Raw genomic sequence first — 23551 nt, 5'->3', positions numbered from 1 at the left:
AAAAACATAGTTCATTAAAAATTTGGTTGATTCAATATTTGTGTTTTATTATTAAGTAACTTTGAGTTAAGTGTAAATAAAAACATAGTTCATTAAAAATTTGGTTGATTCAATATTTGTGTTTTATTATTAAGTAACTTTGAGTTAAGTGTAAATAAAAACATAGTTCATTAAAAATTTGGTTGATTCAACGTTTGTGTTTTATTATTAAGTAACTTTTAGTTAAGTGTAAATAAAAACATAGTTCATTAAAAAATTTGGTTGATTCAATATTTGTGTTTTATTTCCCTTTGCATTCAAAGAGTGGTGTCATCCTGACAATTAGATTTTTTCCATTAAAGAGTACTCCTGAGCAAACTAAGGACATCAAAAGGTAAATATTAGGTAATAAGTAACTACATTCTATTTATAGAAAACAAAAAGCTTTTATAAGTTTTCAACACCACAACAATGGTTTCAGGCGATGGATGGAGGCCTACATCTAATTTTAGAAACACTTATTATGTCCCCTTCAAATTGTTCTGCTTATGTCTGTCCGTCAGTAGACCACACGGTTTCCGCTGATTATCTTGAAAACTATTCATTACAAAGTCTTTATATTTCACCTTACTAGTAGATGACCCCTATTGACTTTCAGGTCACTAGTTCAAAGGTCAATGTCAAAGGGGCCTTTAATGTCAGAATGGTCTCCGCTGATTATCTTGAAAATTATTTATCACAGTCTTCATATTTCACATTCTAATTGGTCATAACTAGTAGATGACCCTTATTGATTTTGGGGTCGCTATGTTAAAGGTCAAGGTCACAGGGGTCTTAAATGTCAACAGACCGACATTAACAAAACACTATACCTACCCCCTCTTCGAAGGGGAGCATTACAAAGGTAAAGCAAATAATTCATTAATTGGACCTTCAAGGTCAAGGTCATATATGGGAGTAGGTCAGAGTCTGTTTATCTTTAAGGGCTATCCTTAAAGATTATTATATTCAAGTTCGAAGACAATCCATTCAAAAATAAAAAAGTTATAGCCACTAAAAGCAAGAAACAAGCAAAATTTGGATGTTTGACCTTGGAGGTCAAGGTCAGCTATGAGTAAAGGTCAAGGTCTGTCTGGTCAACTTGAAGGTCTATCCTAAAAGTATATTATGTTCAAGTTTGAAGACAATCAATTTAAAAATAACAAAATTAAAGCCACTAATAAAAACAAGCAAAATTTAGACATTTAACCTTGAGGGTCAATGTTAGTCTGGTCTACTAAAAGGTCTTGTCCCAAGGATTGTTGTGGCCAAGTACACCAAGACCTTAAAAAGTTATGATAAACATACAAGTTTGCAGACGGCAACGTCGACATGACAATAACAATACCTCTTAAGTCGAGCTGCAGCTACTATAGTGTTCACAAGATTTTTCTACTTTTAGCTCCTGTGACCTTGTTTTTGAACCGGGATATCCCATATTGAATGTGACCTAGAATACATCAAAACAACCTTCCTTATCAATAACTTTAGTGTTAACAAGATTTTACTAATTTTAGCTCCTGTGACCTAGTTTTTGACCAGAGATGACCCATATTCAAACTTGACCTGTATTTCATTGAGACAAACATTCTGACAAAGTTTGATTATGAGCCATTCAAAACTGCTAGAGTGTTAACAACCCAAATGTTGATAACGCATGACGATGGACATAGCCCCATCAACATATCTCACCTTGACCACTTGGTGGTCAGGTGAACTAAAAACCAACAAATTTAGGCATTTGACCTTGAATGTCAAGGTAATTAATGAATGAAGGTCAAGGTTAGTCTGGTCAAGCAAAGGGTTTTTGTGGCCAAGTATGAAGATGATACACCAAAAACTTCAAAGGTTATCTTGCAGATGGCAATGGCAAACAAATAATGTAACAATACCTCTTTTTTTTCTTCAAAAAAATAAAGTCAAGCTAAAAATGGTTCCAACCAATAGCCCTTGAACCCTTCACTGTTGCATTGGCATTGGCCAGTAGATGACCCCATTGATTTGGAATGGATTTTGGGTTAACGGGTCAAAGTACACTCAAAACTTCTAGACAACCCATGGACCAACACTAAAATTTTACACTAAATGATCACTATATGGTGTCAATGTCACATTTTACCTTGTATGTCAAAAAAGTTTCAGATTAATAACTCGACAGCCCATGGGCCTTCACAGGTTGCATTGGTCTTTGGTAGTAGAGGACCCCTTTTGAATTTTATGGGGGCAAGTTCAAAGGTCAAAATCACACTGACCTATATGCCAAAACGGTTCCCAAGCAACATTGCATGCAACTTCCGATATTCTGATGATGGCAGCATGAATTTTTTACAAACCTCTTGTTTTCAGAAGGTTCAGTGACAATTTTTCCTACATGTATCATGGTTTATTGGAAATTATAAAAGACATGTTGGTCAGTTACATTGCTGTCTGATCAGGATCTGCACTGAGCTCTAGTCAGTAAGTTTCATATTTTGAAATTTTCCCCAATATTCATGAGATTGAAAGATGGGCAGGTACGGTTATATATATATTAAAATTTTTAACATGGTAAAGGTCCAACAGAAAACTAAAACACAGTATCAAATTTTTTCTCATATATTTTTTTCAAAATTTTCTTGGATTTTTGTCAATATAAATATTACATAGAAAATGGCATATTCAAAAAACCGTTCATGAAAAGACCATTTTTGTCACAAAATAATACATACATGGGTACATATAAAACAATATGATGTTATCAACAAGGAAATTTCTGCATAGAAATAAAGCATATTTTGATTATAGTTGCTAGGTAACTAATTCAAAATGAGTTTTATTTATACAATATATAAATTAGTGTGCATGATTAAATGACATAAAAAGAAAAATAATCTAATAATATCTCTTAACCTAATATCTAAGGAATAAATTCGCACATCAAAGGCATAAATAGGTAATTATGTTAATAAAATTTAATAAATAGTAAATAAATGAGATTAAATTATGTAATATCAGTATTGCTTTAGAGTGGAAATAGTTTGAATAATGAATAACTTACAAAATTTTAAGAGATTTGTTTTGAATATTTTCAACTACAATTGTACCAGTCAATTTAAATTACATTCCCCTTGTTTTGTTTGTTTGTTTTACCACATTTTGGGGACCTAGACATGCGTCAAATGCATAAGTCACACCAGCTGACTGCTTCCTGGGAGTCCAAACCAGAAATCGCACCATTTATTTGAGCCACGTCACGACAAAACCAACATAATGGGTTTGCGACCAGCATGGATCCAGACTAGCCTGCGCATCCGTGCAGACTGATCAGGATCCATGCTGTTCGCTATCAGTTTCTTTACTTGTTATAGAGTTTTTTAGCGAACAGCATGGATCCTGATCAGGCTGCGCGGTCTGGATCCATGCTGGTCGCAAACCCATTTTATCTTTAAACCACAAGTGAAATACACTAGACCTGAACTTATTGTAAACATAAAAGGGATTAAATAAATCAGACTTGAATATCATTGTACCATTTATGTAGTAGTTTACAAGAAAAAACTAGAAAAATATCTTTAAAACATGAACAGGGTTCTGACCGGCATATGAGAGTTCATAGATCTATATTGATATATCAGTACTTGAGCTTCACTATGTAGGTAGGAACAGCTAAATCATACATAACAGTTACTGTAGTTGTATGATAAATATTATTGAGCATATAAAACTATAATTATTCACACCTATAAATATTTTACAATTTACATACTGTAGTTCTGTTTTTACTTTCAAACTGCAAACTACTGCTTTTTTTTTTCTTCTCAAGAAAGATAACTCCTCAAATACAGTATACCAAAGGTACAAATAGATTGTCTCCCTTAGCACATGCATTAAGTATTGGAGAAAAAATTTATGATTTTGATAATTTTTTAGTCAATTTAAATATAAAATTGCATAGCTTGAAATTTTATCATAACTCTATTACCATGTAAACTGCATATTTTACTTTATACACTTCATTTTCAAACACTTATTAAAAGAAATCTACACTTTCATTACTTTTGATGTCAAAGCTCTACACTGCAATTTAATTAGCCTAATAAATCTCCTTTCTTCATAAAACTAAAATATACTTTCGGAAAGAAATGATTTTCTAATAAAATTTCCGCATCAGTTATTTGAAAGCTTTTGTTAATCTAAAAAAATCTGTATAGAAAATATACATGTATATCAACAAATCATTAATTGACTAAAAATGTAAAAAAAAATTATGAGCAGACAAAGAAAGTTTTTACTGGTTTAACAATTTCTTACTGATAAAAGTGTGTATTATAGTGTAAATCTAGGAAATAAACTAAGCTCTTTCAGGTTAACTTTTTCAATTGACAGTGACATATTGTATAGAAAACTTAGGAAATTAACTTTAAGGTAGTCTCACTGTAATGATTTCCCACACAAAAAAAAAAAAAAAAAACATCGGCAAATATCGTAGCAAATCAGTTATTTCCGGGAAAGTTATTTTTTCAAAATCTTGGGCATTTGATTATTTACAGTCATGCTCACACTTTACTCCTATGTACTAAATTCCGGTTATAAACGGTTCAAAATAATTGAATTCCAAGATTGTGATAAATAACATTCCAGAAATGGCCGATTTATAACGATATTGGCCAATGTTAGAAATCTTTATGGTGGGAAAGCATGACAGTAAGACTGCCTTATTAACGGTACAGCTAAAAGAACACATCGGTTGGTAATAGTAAAGAGCCAGGCCAGCTGGTAAATCTGTGTAATTTGACAAGGCTCCTTAATGTGAGCAACTCAATTTTAGAACTTGTATATTGAAATCCAATAAAATACTAATGAACTGTTACATAATCAAACCTGGGCAAGTCCATTATACAAAGTAAGATAAGTATGCAGTATTATGTGAATGGATGGTTTTATTTATTCCAATTCTCTGAAATGCAATATTAACTAGAACTGCCACTATCATGGCTTGAATACCCCCGCATACCACTTTGTCAGAATCAACAGTGGCCATTTAGAGCTCAAGAACAACCTCCCTGCCAAGGTTACTAAGACAGTGCATTGCTAAGTTATGTATTCTACATGCTTCAAATGTGAAAATGTCAAAATCAATACATTGCGGACAGGACATTCTTTAGCAATTGAGAAGAAAAGCTTTTGTTTTGTCAAGGTCCCTGTGACCTTGACCTTTGACCCAGTGACCTCAAAATCAATAGGGGTCACCTTATAGTCATGATCAACATCCATACCAAATATGAAGACTGTTGGTCAAAGGGAATCTTAAGTTAATGGGAAGACAAACTTTTTGAAGTCAAAGTCCCTATGACCTTGACCTTTGATCCAGTGACCTCAAAAATCAAAAGGGTTCATCTACTAATCATGATCAACATCCATGCCAAATATGACGACTGTGGGTCAAAGGAATCTAATGTTATTGGGCAGACAAAGTTTTTGAAGTCAAAGTCCCTGTGACCTTGACCTTTGACCTGGTGACCTCAAAATCAATAGGGGTCATCTACTAATCATGACTAACCTCCATGCCAAATATGACGACTGTAGGTCAAAGGAATCTTAAGTTATTGGGCGGACAAGCTTTTTAAAGTCAAGGCCCCTGTGACCTTGACCTTTGACCTGGTGACATCAAAATCAATAGGGGTCATCTACTAATCATGACTAACCTCCATGCCAAATATGAAGACTAAGGGTCAAAGGAATCTTAAGTTATTGGGCGGACAAGCTTTTTGAAGTCAAGGCCCCTGTGACCTTGACCATTGACCTAGTGACCTCAAAATCAATAGGGGTCATCTACTAATCATGACTAACCTCCATGCCAAATATGAAGACTAAGGGTCAAAGGAATCTTAAGTTATTGGGCGGACAAGCTTTTTGAAGTCAAGGCCCCTGTGACCTTGACCTTTGACCTAGTGACCTCAAAATCAATAGGGGTCATCTACTAATCATGACTAACCTCCATGCCAAATATGAAGACTAAGGGTCAAAGGAATCTTAAGTTATTGGGCGGACAAGCTTTTTGAAGTCAAGGCCCCTGTGACCTTGACCTTTGACCTAGTGACCTCAAAATCAATAGGGGTCATCTACTAATCATGACTAACCTCCATGCCAAATATGAAGACTAAGGGTCAAAGGAATCTTAAGTTATTGGGCGGACAAGAAAAAACCGACGGCCGGACGGACGGCCGGACAAGCTGATTCCAGTATACCCCTCTTACAACTTTGTTGTGCGGGGGTATAATTATTCATGCAAAAGTACCATGCAGTATAGACATATGTAAAAAAAATTTAATCTCAAAAAGTACTAAATGAATACATATAATGTCAAAATATCAAAAATGGAAACACTAAATAATGGAATAGGAGACATGACTGTAGATTTTATCTACATGTACAAATACGGTACAATTGACTAATAGATTTAATATCATAGCTTTATATAATATATCATCGTTATACAATTACTCGCACTTCTGCAGTTTAAACTAACTGTTATCATATCAAATCATAATTCGGTTCGCATTTCTCCATTAGAACCATAGTGTGTAGTAAATTCTTCATCTTTCCCTATTGTATCCACACTCGAAACCGAGAAGTACTTGTTTTTTTCAAAATGTTTATACTTGGGTGAACTTGACTTAGAGTCATCACTCTTACATCTCCGCACGAGGGGCCTCATTAATCGTGCATCACTTGATTTACCCTGGTCGTCGGCAGAATCTGACGAATAGTTTGTGGAATCAAGGTTTGACACAGCACCCCCAGCGTTATTATCACAATACTTGTCACAAAGACTTTCATTAAAAGCACAATCACTTGAATTTTTATCATACCTATCAAATGATGGGGGTAAACTATTGTGCGAAATAACGTCTGCTTCTTCCACACAGTTGGAATGAAATGCTCTGTCTAACTCTGATTCCATGCTTGCTGCCAAATCAATCATTGACAGTGGCCTAAATATATCTGCACTTTTATTTGATGCACCACTCTCGGCACTTTCAGGAATATCTTGATTATCACTCTCCTGTTCACTCTCGGTCACAACAATATCTATATCAGTTTCATCAGCACTTTCATCATTATCAATATATCCTTGATTTGAAGCACTTCCCTGCAGTAAATAGTTCTCGAAATTTATACCCGGCACATTTTCATGTCCAACATTTGGACTACTATGACCTGTGTAATTCAAATTCACAACATTTGTTAAAGCACCCGTATTTTGCCCATCTGGTCCCACATTCATATCACTGGAATGAGACGATCGAGAATCAAGTTCATACTGGTTTGATGGTAAATTTTCATCTTCCCGTCGTATTCTTACAAAACCATCCTCAACCACCAACATTGATGGTTTACTAGTCCGTTTTATTTTACGAACTAATAATGTCGCATCGGGATCAGAATATTTTTCTGCTGTGTGCGGAGGATATGGGGCCTTCGGAGAAGGCGACTTGTTCCTAATTTTTTTCAACCAGCTTAAATGGTCTGTTTCTGAGACAACAAAATCCAAACTTATTGAAGAGCTGAATACTTCATTCTGATCCAGTTTGTTCGGACAACAGCACATACTACACGGTAATAAATAATCGTATATCTTATGATTAATATCTTTCTTCATTTTATATCTCAACGGTTGACTAGCAACATATGCAACACCTAAGCACATTAAAATTTCCAAACTTCTCACAATAGTATGATATGTCCACCAAGGCCATGGATCAGGCTTTGTCTCAAACTTCAGCACACCATACACACCGAACATCCCGTAAAGCTCAAATCCTATTATAGCAACACCGAAAAATGCCGAAATGAACGTAATTTTCACTGCAAGACAGAGTGTGTACCTCTGTTTAGTAGGCTTGACTTGATATGTATGAGACGTGTTATGTTTATACTCATTGGGGCTTCCCGTCATTAGCTTCTGATGTGTCATAGCACCTTTATATAGTTTTCGAAACAACACCAAATACCCTACGAACATCAATAATCCCCATAGTATGAAAAATGCTTGACATATAAATATCATTACTGAAGCACTTGAAAATAATCCAACAACTATATCTGTAGCTATTGATAATAAGAAATGCAATGACACAATTAAAACTAGCACCCATAGTTTCTGAACTTTTTTAGAAATGGCCCGCACTCTTGTAGCAAGAAGTAAAGCGTAAAATAATATACTGAATAATGCCGTCATACATGGAAATGCTGTACTGTAAATGAAATAATCCAAACCGAATGGAAATGTTCCCAATGAATTATAAGCATCCACCATTAAATATGTGGCACGTAGAACACAAATAGATATCACAAGTAAAATGCCCAAAGTGATAAAATTTTAAAGCTTTTTCTCAGCAAATGCTCCTATTCCAAAATCTTATTTAAATTTTCACAAAAAAAATATTAAAACCCAACACAGAGAATGTAAAATTTCCCAAAAAAACACATGAAAAATCCCACGCTTCTCGCCAAAATTTTTGCTAGTTTCCACTCTGGGGCCTGGCTCTCAAAGGGATTTTTCCCCTAAAAATCTTGGGTTTTCCCTTCCCCATTTACTTGTTTTATTGTCTTTTCTCAGATTTTAGGGTTTTTATCTTATTTCCCCTCCCATTTTATCACTTGGTCTTCAGTTGGGGTTTTTGGGAACGAACCTGTTTGTTTTTGCCCGTATGTGTTTTTTCAGTTGAACTAGATATTTCTGGTTCAGCAGTAGGTTCTACAATAGCACTACCTGTAGTGACATTTTCTGATGGTTCTGGGTGAGCACTAGTCACTGGTTCATGACTTGTCTCTGGTCTAGGCTCGGGGTTTGTGGTAGTTTTTGGTTTAATTGTTGTTTCTGCTACTATTTCAACAGTTGTTAGTTTAATTGTTGTTTCTGGTACTTTTTCAACAGTTGTTACAACTGTTGTTGGTTTAAGTGTTGAAGGATTACTCGACACTGTTGTTGTATTACCAATGTTATCTGACTTAGTACTATTTTCAGGTTCTGGTTCAGAAGTTGCTTCGCTTTCTGGTTCAGGGGTTACATCTACTTCTACCTTTGAAGTAGTTGTTCTTATTGTACTTGATGTAGTTGTTTCCTCTGTTTCAGGTGTAGGCTCAGCATTACCACTTTGTTCAGATGTTGATGAATTAGTAACTGGTGAATCTGTAAGTTCTGGTTTAGCACTTGGTTCAGGTTCAACAGTTCCATTTGTTAGTTTATTATTAGGTTCTCCTGTAGGCTCAGGACCACTTTCTGTATCAGTTGAATTATTGCTAATTGTATTCTGAGTAGTTATTCCAACATTTGGAGAATCAGTGCTGCCTTGATTACTTGATGAATTAAGTCCTTGCTTAATGCTGCTGGTTACTGTTTGTACAGTAGTTTCTGGATTTGCAATCTCAGTATCATTGCTACTGCCTTCAGGTTCACTTGTAAGCTCTGGTTCCACAACAGTTGAATTATTTTCAGGCTCTGGTTCAGGCTCTGGTTCAAAATCAGGAGCATTGGTGATGGTTTCATTGTTTGTTTCTGGTTCAGCTGTAACAGCTGTGTCAGTCACTTTATCAGTTCCTGCACTTAAAGTTGGTTTTGGAGAATTTTCAGGAACCACATTGGCTGGATTGCTGCTATTATAGACAGTTTCATTGTTTCCTTGAGGCAAATCCTTTAAAGTTTCATTAGACGCTGTTGAGGCCAAAGTTGGAAAAATATTGCTATTGTTTTCATTTGATTCAATCGTAGTCTTTACTGTTGTGGTAAAATTTACAGACGATTCAGTAATTATTTCATTCTGCATAGGAATCGTTGTAAGCGGAGTGGTTGTAATAATATTTTGTGCAGCTGAGGTAGTTTGTATTAACGGGCTCACTTGTGTTGACATTTCTGGGATCTCGTTATTCATTTTGTTATCCACTTGAGTAGGTGGAGGAGAAGTATTTAAATTGTTTCCACCAAGCATATTAGCCATTTTATCTGTGGTACTCAGAATTGCATTAGAGGCACTTTGTCTTGTTGAAGTTACTGGTGTAGCGAAATTGTCAACAGTGTTATTTTTAGTCTCATTTTGTGATGTGGATAGAGCATGTTCGCGAACATATTCACTGCTATGGTTGGATGAGGATATTGCACTTTGTGATATGGCAGTTGAATTATTATTGTTATTTACAGTGTTATTTCCTGAGATAATCATTGAATCAATATCATTTATTTGGTTACTTGTATTGCTAGAGTTTTGAGAATTCAGATCATTATTATGATTACCCTGGTTTGATGTATCACCTATTTGTGGAGAGGGTAGTGAGTTTTCATCATTTTGATTTTCGCCAGAATTTGCACTTGAATTCATTGGTTTAACACTTATGTTGTTGTTGTTTCCTGATCCTGGGGCATAATTATATATTGAATTTGCAGAAGTTGTTGTTACTAAATCTGAATTTGCATCATTTTCTCCAATATTATTTTCGACTGAACGTTTTATTAGTTTTATTCTTTTCCAATATTTTTCAATTTCCGTCTTTTCCAGGAAAGAGTTTTTATTTCTTCCATATTCCTGATAATCTAATCCAAAAGTTTCATGACTGATTAAAAATGAACACAGGAAAATAAGATATATGGCAGCCATTTTGTATCCATGGAAACCTTAAAGTTGACTGGTTTCTCTTACAAATAGACTGTACTCTATACAGCACACACAAGCGCCCAGAATCATGCTTTTTCTCCATAAACAAGGTATCACAGTCTATGTTCTTAAATTGACATTTCTCGCCCCCAGTTTAACACATACTCGCAAAATATAACTTCCGTTTTTTTTTAATTTCACTGGAGATTATTCTATCCTTACTCGTCAGAATGTTGCCAAGTTTTTATGTTGATTCCGGTAGATAGAAATCTTAAACATAATATCTTGGGCATCTAATGGAAGTATATTCATCTGCAGATGGTCTTGTTAATCAACATGATCAATGCAATTGATTCCAGGGTGTCGAAACTGAAAAAGAGACGAAAATTGTATTAACACATTTATCTCATACATAGTTGATTACATATACAAATTATCTGTAACTATCAAGAATTTTTTTCTTTCTTAAGTACCATATTGTTTCCATTTAACGCCTCCAGGGGCTTTCATTTTTCTAAAAGGGGGATGGGGGGCTATAAATAAAAATGTGCTTCAAATATATTTATCTTAAATATGTTTATTAAGATACTATTCAATTATAAAAAACATTATGCATTATTATGATCTAATATATGACACAGGATCCCGGGTGTAGATTTTCCAGGGTAAGCCTGGAAGAGAGGCTGGTAAACCCTGGAAAACTATGGAAAAGCATGGAATTTCATGGAAATTCATGGAAAATAAGTATTTTTTCCATGCTATGTGGACTTTTTTTGTCCAGCCATTTCCAGCATTGCTGGAATAGGCTGGAAATTGGCTGGACATTTGTGGTAAAAGCCTGGAAAACCATGGACTTTACTTCCATGTAGCATGGAAAGTGGAACTTAGATTTTTTTGATGCTGGAAATGTGTTAAACTTTTTCTAAGTATGCTGGAAAAAACTTGTAAAAATTACAACAAGAAATCTTACTTTATATATATTCAGCACAATATTGTAAATTTACGAAGAAAATATAAAATCATCATTTATCTTAATGCAAGTTACTGTAAATGATTTGAAATTTGACACTTTATACTTTTTATGTAGTTGAAAAAGGGTAACTCAGAAAAAATGTCTATGCTAAAGACATAAATGAATTGATTGTTCAAAATACATAATTTTTTATTATTATTTAAATAAATCTACATGAAGTTATGTACAGTGTAATAATATCCATTTAATTACAGGCTTTAGGTTTAACTATAGATTAATTTAAGTCTGTGATTAAATCATTCAGACACTATAATAATCAAGATGGGATTGCATTACTTGCCATTTTTAAATTGTAAGAATTCATGTTTTTGGATAACAATAAATAAATAAACAAACAAAACAAAACAGTGCATGAAAGAATCTCATATATATTCTGTATTAAACTCATATATATTCTATATTAAATTGACCAATATTTAGGAAAATAAATACTACATCCACTGAGATTTTACACTACACAGATCAGAGCTCTGATAAAACTCATTGACCAGCATTTTCTCACCGTCTGCGCATGACTAATTTACTCCACTGGTCATTTCAGATCAGGCTTTTCCATGTGATTATTTTGGGGAGAGATAACATTATAAATTTCATATGCAGAGTGTGTCTAGAAGGACATTGCAATCTTTTTTGTACAAAAATTTGTAATGATCTTTAAAATCTATATATTTATTAGCTATTTGATATTTTCTTTTACACTCAAAGAATAAAAGTTAAAATGATGAGTAGATTAACCCTGCTTTACATAATGATAGACCTGTCCAGTAACTGTTGTAAATTTTGAATTCTAAGATATCTGGGTCAGCTAAGAGTGCAAATTACAGTGGATGTACTTGATAATTTAGCAGTTTTGGAGATATTGTTTTGTTTAAGACTTTAAAGTGTTTAAGTATTGGTATGATAACAATTAGAATCACCAGGGACAAAGAGATATACAACAGAATCAGGTATTTATAAACCTTAAGTTACATCAATGCAGAAAAAGGTTATATATCAAACTATCAACATTTGTAACAAGAGATCAAGGTTGTTTTTATATTTTTAACTCCATGCATTTGTTTTTCTGAAAATTGTTTTTAATCTATACATGTATAGTCTGTAAAATATAAATTATTCAATGATTTCTTTACAATGTATATTGTTAAAATGACAATTGTTATTACTGATCTTTTTCATTTCCTACAAATAAAACAAATTAAATCAATTTGATTAAATAGGACTAAATGGTACAATCAGTAGTTTTGTACCCGCTGAACAGGGTCATCATATGATAATCATTTGTTATTTACATGTATGTGTTGTGTTTTCAATGATTACATTTTACATTATACAATTACATAACTTGCAGGCTGGGACATAAGTGCTGACTGTGAGAATTACCAATAGTGTTGAATAATGATGTGCAGAATTAATCCTGAAAAGGTATATTTTTAAATCTCAATATGTGTACTTTTTTATTCCATGTCTTTTCTTGAAAAAATACATACTGGGTGATAAATATTGTCACAAATTGACTTAATTCTTATACATGTTTGTGAGAGAAATTCTTAAACACTTGTGCACTTTGAAATAAGATATACTGCATTGCTTTAGTATTTTCTAATATGCATAAGCATTATAAGTGAATATTTAATAGTAAATACTGTTGGAACATTAGATTTGATGTTATTAAAAGATACGAAGTATAACTGCATAATATTTATATGCAATAAAACATAAGTCATTACCACATCTGTGTTAAATTTATTATGAATTTTATCTTTAAAGGTGAGCACAACCACAAGAAGTTCTAGGAAACACAGGCAGAGGACTGAAAATGGACATCAATAAAAGAAATAGTAATTTAAATAATCAGAAACACTTGAAACAAATTTAAGATTAAAAAAGGTTCCTCATTGACAGACTAAGAGCAAATAATTGCTAAAATTTATAAGACAACCAGAACCTACCAAACCTGCAGATAGTAAAAAAACTGTTTGTGCTATAGTGAATGTAGGATGTTCTATTCTGTATTTGGACTAAAGGATATGTATTAAATTTTGTGAAAGAAATATGTGATCATGTTAAACTTATAAAAAGTCCACCCTAAACATTCCTGTGCTGAATTCCGTCAGAGAATTTTACATTTTAAGATCATTCAGGGATGCTGGAATTAGGCTGGATTTTTTTCCATGTTATTCCATCAAGGCTGGACTATTTACCATGGTAAAAAGTCCAGCCTCTACCTGGTTGGCAGACACATGGAATACCCTGGAAAAAAATCCATACTTTTGTTCCAATACTCCATGTACATGGAAAAGCATGGAATAAAGTCCATGCTTTTCCATGGAAAACATGGAAAATATTCCATGCAGCATGGAAAATGTTCCATGTTTTTTCCCTGTTTTTCCAGCCCATTTTTTCTCAGCTACAGGCTGGAAAAGGCTGGAAAATTTTGTTCCAATACTCCAGCCTCTTATTTTCCATGGAAATCCCTGGAAAAGCATGGACTTTTTACATCCGGGATTATTTCTTTTAATGATTTTACATTACTGGAGTGTCATTGTTATTTTTTAAATAAAAATATTTGAATTTTTTGGATTGCTTTTTCATTACAGATTATAAATCTATAAGGTAAGATTTTTCTTCTACAAAATGTGGTGGTGGTGGGGGCATTAATTTGGGGGTGGGGGCAACAGGGAGGGATGTTAAATGGAAACCAAACGGTATTTTATAAACCAATACATGTATAATGACTATGTTACGTTTGACACAGCTCCTCTAAATAACCTTCTTAACCTCAAGATGTACATCAACATTATTTCACAAGAGACTGGTTCAAAATACAAATGTATTAATATATTGATTCCACCTAGTACCTACAAGAGATACTTAGTATTTAATACTCTTTTGTCTATTTAACAAATTCCCCCCTCCCCACTATTCTCCAGTATTTAAAACCTAGTTAAAGTAACCAAAATGTTGTGCTAGCTTAATGTTATATCCACAAGTACCTTACAACTTCTCAACATATTTATTAAGATTTATAAAGACTGAAAATATGTTATATGCAGTTCAACTTTAAATGATAAACTTTTCAGTATCATTTGAAGGGTTCTTCTACGATTTTTGGGTTTTCAGTTTTCATCAGGCTATGTATACTAGCTAGAATGTGCTTTTTCTAGAACCATCATTTCTATAATGTAAAATGACCCAAAAATCAGGCCAAAAATCATTCTCAATTTATCCAGATTCAATTAAATATGAGTTTATTCCTTTATGATCCTTAGCAGATTTTCCATATTGAGTTTTTTCAAATGATCTTAATAATGTACAAACTTCCACTTTGGTGTTTTTAGGCTTTTTGACCTGACAGTGGAGCGAGCCCCTTTAATATCAAAATCCCTTTTGATTTATCTTTATTTAGTATCATAAAACAAGTTAAAATTCTTCTTTTGTGTATAAGTTTATTATGATTTTGATGATAATGACGCTGGTTATATAATATAAAGAAAGGAGAAATCAAAAAGGAAGAGTGATGTTCACTAAACAACAATATTGAGCTACAAACAAAGCATTAGTAACAAACTTAAACACCGTAGGGCACAGGGGTGGGGCAAAGGACACCATAGGGCACAAGGATGGGGCAAGGACACCATAGGGCACAAGGATGGGGCAAGGACACCGTAGGGCACAAGGGTGGGGCAAGGACACCATAGGGCACAAGGATGGGGCAAGGGGGGGGGACTCCATCAACTACTCCAGTTTACAAATCCATATGTAATTATCTTTAAAAGCCCTAAAACTAACAAAATCATAATTATTTTACATAACAATTATATACTTAAAATGAATCATTAATTCATAGGTATATATCTATCATGTTCCCTGTTTAACTTCTCTACAAAAAAACATTATTAGATTACTGTATTATGTATCAGTCTGATAATCAATTACTGACTATAACCACAACCCTGATCACCATAGTTTATCCCATCTCTCTTCTCTTTATTAGACATATATAGATTTAACCCTTATCATGCTAAATACCTTAAATGGACTTGTCTGGCTTTTTATCCGGACAAAACCATTTATCATTTTTAGAGAAAATTTCAAAACAAATATTGACTGATTAGCTAACAGTGCAGACCATGAATAGACAGTAACGATGTGCCAGCTGCCTGACATTGGTCTGCACTCATGGCATGGGTATATTCAGGCTAAGAGTTAAACCTCACTGATTATTATGTAAGTTGGTACAAAAATTTTCATTAATAAAATAATTTTGAAATAACACAAAGAAAGTTTTCTTTGAATTTTGCATCAACAAAATGCACTAACAAAAAAAACCTCCTAAAATTACAGAATAATTTCATTTCACAACAAAATTTAACAGACATTATTTTGATAACAGTAAGGAGTACATAAAAACAAGAGGGCCATGATGGCCCTGGGGTCGCTCACCTGAACATAGGCCCCCAGGGCCGGGCCAGTTTAAACCAAAGGGCTTTTATTTGAACAAACTTGGAAGACACCCATTAAAAGATATTTCATGATGTTAAGTTTTTACTATACACAAATAATGAATAACAATGACTTTTGCCCCCTCCCCCCTCTCCCTGGCAGGGCCAATTTTGACCCAAGGGCTTTTATTTGAACAAACTTGGTAAACATCCATTAGAACATGTTTCATGCTAAATATCTTAGCTCTAGCTCTTTTGGTTCTTTAATAGAAGATTTTTAACTTTTTACTCTATGTATATAGGGAAAATCAATAACCCCATGGGACAGGGCCAATTTTGACCCCAGGGCTTTTATTTGAACAAATTTGGTAGACACCCATTAGAATATGTTTCATGCTAAATATCTTAGCTCTAGCTCTTTAAAAGATTTTTTAAAGCTTTTACTATATGCATATAGGGAAAATCAATGACCCCCTGGGGCGGGGCCAATTTTGACCCCAGGCCTTTTATTTGAACAAACTTGGTAGACACTGATAAGAAGATGTTTCATGCTTAATATCTTAGCTCTAGCTCTTTGGGTTCTTTAAGAGAAGATTTTTTTGAGTTTTTACTATATGCACATAGGGAAAATCAATGACCCCCTGGGGCTGGGCCAATTTTGACCCCAGGGCTTTTATTTGAACAAACTTGGTAGACATCCATTAGAACATGTTTTACGCCAAATATCTAAGCTCTAGCTCTTTGGGTTTTTCAGAAGAAGACTTTTTAAGTTTTTACTATATGCATATAGGGAAAATCAATGACCCCCTGGGGCGGGGCCAATTTTGACCCCAGGGCTTTTATTTGAACAATCTTGGTAGACACTTATTAGAAGATGTTTCATGCTTAATATCTTAGGTCTAGCTCTTTGGGTTCTTTAAAAGAAGATTTTTTAAGTTTTTACTATATGCATATAGGAAAAATCAATGACCCCCTGGGGCGGGGTCAATTTTGACCCCAGGGCTTTTATTTGAACAATCTTGGTAGACACTTATTAGCAGATGTTTCATGCTTTATATCTTAGGTCTAGCTCTTTTGGTTCTTTAAAAGAAGATTTTTTAAAGTTTTTACTATATGCATATAGGGAAAATCAATGACCCCCTGGGGCGGGCCAATTTTGACCCCAGGGCTTTTATATGAACAAACTTGGTAGACATACATTAGAACATATTAGATGCCAAATATCTAAGCTCTAGCTCTTTGGGTTTTTCAGAAGAAGATTTTTTTAAGTTTTTACTATATGCATATAAGGAAAATCAATGACCCCCTGGGGCGGGCCAATTTTGACCCCAGGGCTTTTATTTGAACAATCTTGGTAGACACTCATTAGAAGATGTTTCATGTTTAATATCTTAGGCCTAGCTCTTTGGGTTCTTTAAAAGAAGATTTTTTTAAGTTTTTACTATATGCATATAGGGAAAATCAATGACCCCCTGGGGCGGGGCCAATTTTGACCCCAGGGCTTTTATTTGAACAATCTTGGTAGACACCGATTAGAAGATGTTTCATGCTAAATATCTTAGTTCTAGCTCTTTGGGTTCTTTAAAAGAAGATTTTTTTAAGTTTTTACTATATGCATATAGGGAAAATCAATGACCCCCTGGGGCGGGGCCAATTTTGACCCCAGGGATTTTATTTGAACAATCTTGGTAGACACTCACTAGAAGATGTTTCATGCCAAATATCTAAGCTCTAGCTCTTTGGGTTTTCTAGAAGAAGATGTTTAAAGTTTTTTCTTTTGGTTGCCATGGCAACCAGAGTTCTGCATGGAATGGAATTCTTTGAACAACTTTGTTAAGGCTTCACACAAGGAACATCCCTGTGAAGTTTCATTATGATCTGCCTTATGGTTTCAGAGGAGATGTCGTTTGAAAAGTGTGAACGGACAACGTACGACGGACGAAGAGTGATCCTAATAACTCACCCTGAGCATATGCTCAGGTGAGCTAAAAACCCATGCATGAATGCTTTGTTCTTTATTGCCTGAACATATAACAATAACAGTGTGAAACATTTTATTTATCACAAACCTGATATATTAACTACAGTATCCATTATTTTCAAGCTTAATCTGGCACTGCCTAATGCATTTTTTTACAGTTTCATAAAAATAACTTTATCAAGGTTTATCAGAATGGTTTCATTCTGCATCAACATAAATACATCATTAACTATGTTGTTTTTGTGAACGTTTTATGGTGGATATCATCATTTACAGAATAAGCCTATAGCCTATGATAAGCAAGAAAACATCTGTGAATCTGGCACCTGTATTCTACAAAGAGTGAAAATAAAAACCCCATTCCAGCTTTTAGACAAGGAAAAGTATAAATAGCAGATTTTTTTATTCCCAATGACCTTGACCCTTACCATTCTAACTTTGTATAATGGGTATGTCTCACTTTGACTGTATCAATTTTCAGGTATATCAATAGCAAATTAGTCTGGTTTAAATGGACAGACAGGCTGACTTAGCTGGAAAAAGAAATCAACATTAATTTCTCAATTAACTGATTCCTTCACTCTATGAAAACAACCCCACATTATTACCCACCTTGAAAATTTAGAAAATTGAGAAAATCAAATTTTTCCTTAAACAAAAATTAAATAAATAAAAAAATATACAAGAGATAGCAGGTGCATGTTCAGAGATAATAATTGCATGATGGTAAGATATAATGTCAGATGATGACTGGGAATCATCTGTAAAATCTCACAGATAGCCATCTCCTGTACTATTTACCCCATATTATCTGATCTCCTATAACTGTGTATTTGTAAATAATCAAAAGTAATAAATATCATGTCTCCAGAGAGGCCTCCTATGTGTTAAATGTTTCCTGAACTGTAAATTTTTAAAGGGTTTTAGGAAGTATCTTTTAAATCTGTCGGCATGTAGATTTTTTTTTCAAATCATTCTGCAGAAACTTTTTATAATCTAATACATTGGCATGTAGAGTTATTTATTGTTACATTGGCATGCTCCCTGTGGAATTATTTAAAATGCAAGAAATTTTATGACTTTTTCTCTTAATTTTGTATAGTCTTTCTAAGTTGTTTTTTTTTAAAACTTTTTATTAATGCTAAATATCTTAGAATTTTGACTTGATCATCTTTCATTCTGTTAAAAACCATTCATCATTTTATAGAAAATTTTCAATGTTAAGTACTGACTGAAGAGGGAATAGTGTAGACTGACTTAAAGCATTCTGCAACAAATTAAGTACTTTTATAAAATTTAAAATAAATGATGCTACATATACAAATATATTCAAAATGCAATAAAAAACCTTCAATTTTACCCCCCCCCCCACGTCACCCCTCCATCCATTCCCCCATCCCTACACACTTCTCAATTTAAACAAACAAATCATCAAAAATTCATGTACTTACAAATTACATAACAGTGAAATTGCACTCACAAATAATATATACCATTGAAAGCAATTAATAAAATTCATTCCTATCTAAATACACTATTAGTAAAGATAAAATTAAGTCTCCAATTATTACAGCCACTCACAACAAAGGTAATTGAGGTATTTAATGCTCACAATGACTTTAAACCACACACATGTTTATGACAGGCGAATGCAGACATAAATATTACTATATTACCACTAATTGTTACCCCTTCTAGGTAACTGCATAATAAATGAGGGAACGAGAGTAAAAAAAATCCTCAATAAATAATTCAATGTTTATACATACAGGCCACTCAGACACCTGTATTTTAACATTTTGTGTGAAATACATAACGCATATTCTTCATTAACATTTTATATTGAATATGATACGATCCTGTATGTAATATTGTAAGATATAATTGAGCCGCGCCATGACAAAACGACAAAACCAACGTAATGTGTTTGCGACCAGCATGGATCCAGATCAACGCAGTCTGATCAGGATCCATGCTGTCTGCTATCAGTTTCTCTACTTGTAATAGGGTTTATAAGCGAACAGCATGGATCCTGATCAGACTGCGTGGACGTGCAGGCTGGTCTGGATCCATGCTGGTCGCAAACGGATTACATTGGTTTTGTCATGGCACCGCTCAATTATATCAAAATATTGCAAAATTTTGGTGATTCATAAAATATATGCCGACTGCTGGGCTAGTTTGCCAGTCTCTAAGTTATGATTTAAATAATTGTAACACAGTCTTGTTTAATGGTCTATAAAAGTGAAGTTATTTTAGTTACATGCTGTGATATGATATGAAATAAAAATATGACTGCTGTATTTAATCTAATAAACAGCCATAGAATACACTAACCCATATGCCACATTAAAGATCCATCTTTAAATCTGAGCAAAAATAATGTCTGTTGTTCAGCAGACTTACTCTGGTGCTAAGATTTTTTTAAGATTTCTCTGCTAATCCGAGGGTGCAAACAAATTTTTACATTTAAAATTTCAGAAAAAAAATTGTGAACGGCTTTGCAATAAAGCTTTAACAAGGGGTAAAAATTTTTTTAAAAACCCGGAAAATTTTTTGAAAAAAAAAAATTTAGCTGATTTCCCAAAAACAACTATTTTTTTTTATTTTGATTCAAAATCCCCTCAAACCCACAATGGACTTTTCCAAATATAAAGTAAGACCTGTCCATCCGACCAATACAAATTGGTGGTTTAACTAGGTTTCATTATCAAATATAGTAATGAAGTAGTACACTGTATATAATTATATCCTCAAGGTAAATTACATGATTCATGAAACCTATTCACATACTTATGAAGAAGAAAAAACCCTCAAGAAAAAAATATTTAAACTTCTATCATCCCAATAACATATTCATACAGCCTTTTAAAAAATGTATCAATATTCACAAAGCCACCGTAAATGTCCGCTCAAGGTTTGCTAAAAGCATGAACGCATTGTAAGTCCGCTCAGGGTGAGCTGGAAGCATAAATGTTGTCATAAAGAGCCATATAAAAACAATTGCAAGCTTGTAAACCATGTCAAAGTTGATATATTTAACACTACCACCAAACTTACTGTAATTACACAATTGCCTTAGGCTGTTTTCCCTAAATTACTTATATGTTTATAACTTGTCAATCTAAGTATGCAATCTTTTTGTTTCACATAAAAATATGAAAGGAAGAAAACCGAAACATTTCACCAACCCAAATAATTGTGGCAGTTAGCTTTTTAACTGAATGAAACATTCAATGTGTAGGTGTGGATCATGAGAAATGACCGCAGCTTGCAACTGCCCTGTTTACAATTTCGTTAATGTCCAACAACTTGGTTTGATTGTACCATAAATGGTAATAAAACTTCAGCAATATGACATCATTCTAAACTTTAATTCAAGTGATCTTTCCAAATAAGTACACAAGTTTTCTTGTACTCAAATGTGACTTTAGAATGATGACTTTGAAGTTTTATAATGGTTACTTTAATGCTTTGATAGGTCATTTAACTATTCAAACAATTTCACCTACTTTTACCTCAGAGTTGAAAATTTACAAGGTAGAAACATTGAAAAACAAAATAAGTCGAAACAATGAGTAAGCATTGTTTTTTTTTTCCATTAACTTTATTTCTATGTAAAAGTAAATTTAATTTTGAATGAGTGCTTCACTTTAGTATGATTTCCAGCTGATTTTAAAGTGTTTATTTATTTAGTTTTATGGCGCACCAACACAGTATATGTCATATGGCACTGAAACAGGAAAGATGGCTAACCTTTTAAAGCAAGAGATGCATATACTTCAGCTATTCGAACACACGGACGCCTCTTACGATCACGCATTAGGTTAAATGGTAGCTGCAATTCTAATATGTCTCAACCATTCAAGGCAACCCCTCAGCCACAAGGGGTAATTTTGAAATGTATATTAAAGTTTAAATGTTTACTTCATAGGTTTCTGAACCCCGGGGGGAGTCCATTTTTTAAAAATTTCCGAATCTAAATCTGCAAGTAGTAAAACCTGCCGTTTTTGGGAAAAAAAAAAATTCCTCAAAATGAAGAAATTTTCAACACTTTCTTCCAAACTTATTATATTAATTTTAAAACCATTGTCAGTGTTAATGAAAAAATCCCTTTTACAAAATTTTACAGCAAAAACTTTTAAAAATTCCGATGACGGTTAGAATTAAAGACAAAGAAATTCACTTGTTAAATATATAAAATATTACACGATATAAACCAAGTATTCAAATCTGCTTATTAATCCAAGATACATGTATTTAAAGGGATGCCATGTAAGCTTCAAGGTTTCAGCTTCAAACTAAATCAGATTAATGTCAGCTACCATGCATGCCTCAATAGTATCTCACAATTGTTATTTCATTTTCTTTGATACTATAATTTTTTTTCTGAAAAAAAAATACAGCAATTACGGCCAATAGACCTTAAAATACACTAATAGAATATGGCAGTTTACAGTAGTTTTACAGTTTTCATGCTTTACTTCAAAGATAGCTTGAAGCTATTGTCAAAGTGACATAACAATTATATTGTCAACGCATCTTTTAATAAAAACACATTAATACCAGTAACACATTTTTCATTGTCAAGTTACCAGCTGTCCCATGTCTGTTGTAAATCTTTTCAAATGCATCTGATTTTGACACTTAGTATCCCTAAATCAGCAGGTTTTGAAACCTGCCATTATGTTTATACACCTTATTAAACCTTGCTGTATTTATATAATGCTCTTGCCTTGCTTTGAAGAACACAAATGTTGAAAATGGCAATGGCGGTTCATACTGTTAATTTCCAAAACTAAAATTGAGTATCCAACAGAATAGAGTCAGATCAGACACAAGTGGTATGGATTATGTATGCATTAATTCTAGGTTTAATGTGGATTCATCCTCCCTTTCAGGCACAAAATAAGCTTAAGCTATGGCATATGGACCACATGCATGTCACCACACCAGTCATGCACCTAGAGGGTTAATTTTGAAGCAGCAAGAGATGATAATTATCTTCTGCCCCTTTGTAACACAGATTTGCCAAAAAGAGTAATTTAGACCCAAAAAAGGTAGGACTCCCGGGAACTAAGCCAGAAACCAAAAACAACAATGAAGGGAAAAGGGAGCCCTGAAAAAGGGTTTCATGTTGCAAAAGGCTTTCTTCCAACTATCTCTAATACTTTGGAAAATTTATCGGTTTTGGCAGCTATTCACAAATCCCCAGTTTTGGTGATTTTTTTGTTTTCACTCTAAGTTCTATAACTCTTCAGCCGATACCCTTTCTTCTCAATGACATCTACATTATTTGTAACATACCAAGGGGAAGATAGAGACTGCATGAATATGTAGCCTGACATGACTTTATTCTAGTAGCATTATTGTGCTAATTACATTCAAAGGAGCATAACACATTTGTATCACTAATTATCACCTTGATTTTATCTGTGAAGTAACC

General features: G+C 33.6%; 1 protein-coding gene and 1 long non-coding RNA gene across 2 annotated transcripts in view; one reads left to right on the top strand and one right to left on the bottom strand.

Annotated features, from left to right (window-relative positions):
- Positions 1-5320: 5320 nt before the first annotated feature.
- The window catches only part of LOC132742969 (uncharacterized), a 51675-nt gene continuing 33444 nt past the window's right edge, over positions 5321-23551 (bottom strand). The window contains exons 5-6 of the mRNA XM_060731476.1: positions 8694-11018; positions 5321-8356 (exon numbers count right to left, since the gene is read on the bottom strand). Coding sequence (XP_060587459.1) covers positions 6542-8356; positions 8694-10652 — 3774 coding nt within the window. The 5' untranslated portion in view covers positions 10653-11018 and the 3' untranslated portion in view covers positions 5321-6541. The remainder of the gene's footprint in view (positions 8357-8693; positions 11019-23551) is intronic.
- Positions 11296-14180, top strand: LOC132742906 (uncharacterized). The gene is made up of 3 exons (XR_009627501.1): positions 11296-12629; positions 13031-13104; positions 13450-14180. It is a non-coding gene; the product is annotated as an uncharacterized LOC132742906 (long non-coding RNA).

The sequence above is a fragment of the Ruditapes philippinarum genome, unplaced genomic scaffold, assembly GCF_026571515.1.
Source record: "Ruditapes philippinarum isolate M1 unplaced genomic scaffold, ASM2657151v2 ctg1781_1_1_1_1, whole genome shotgun sequence".
NCBI lineage: Eukaryota > Metazoa > Mollusca > Bivalvia > Venerida > Veneridae > Ruditapes > Ruditapes philippinarum.
This window is presented reverse-complemented; position numbering and strand designations above follow the sequence as displayed.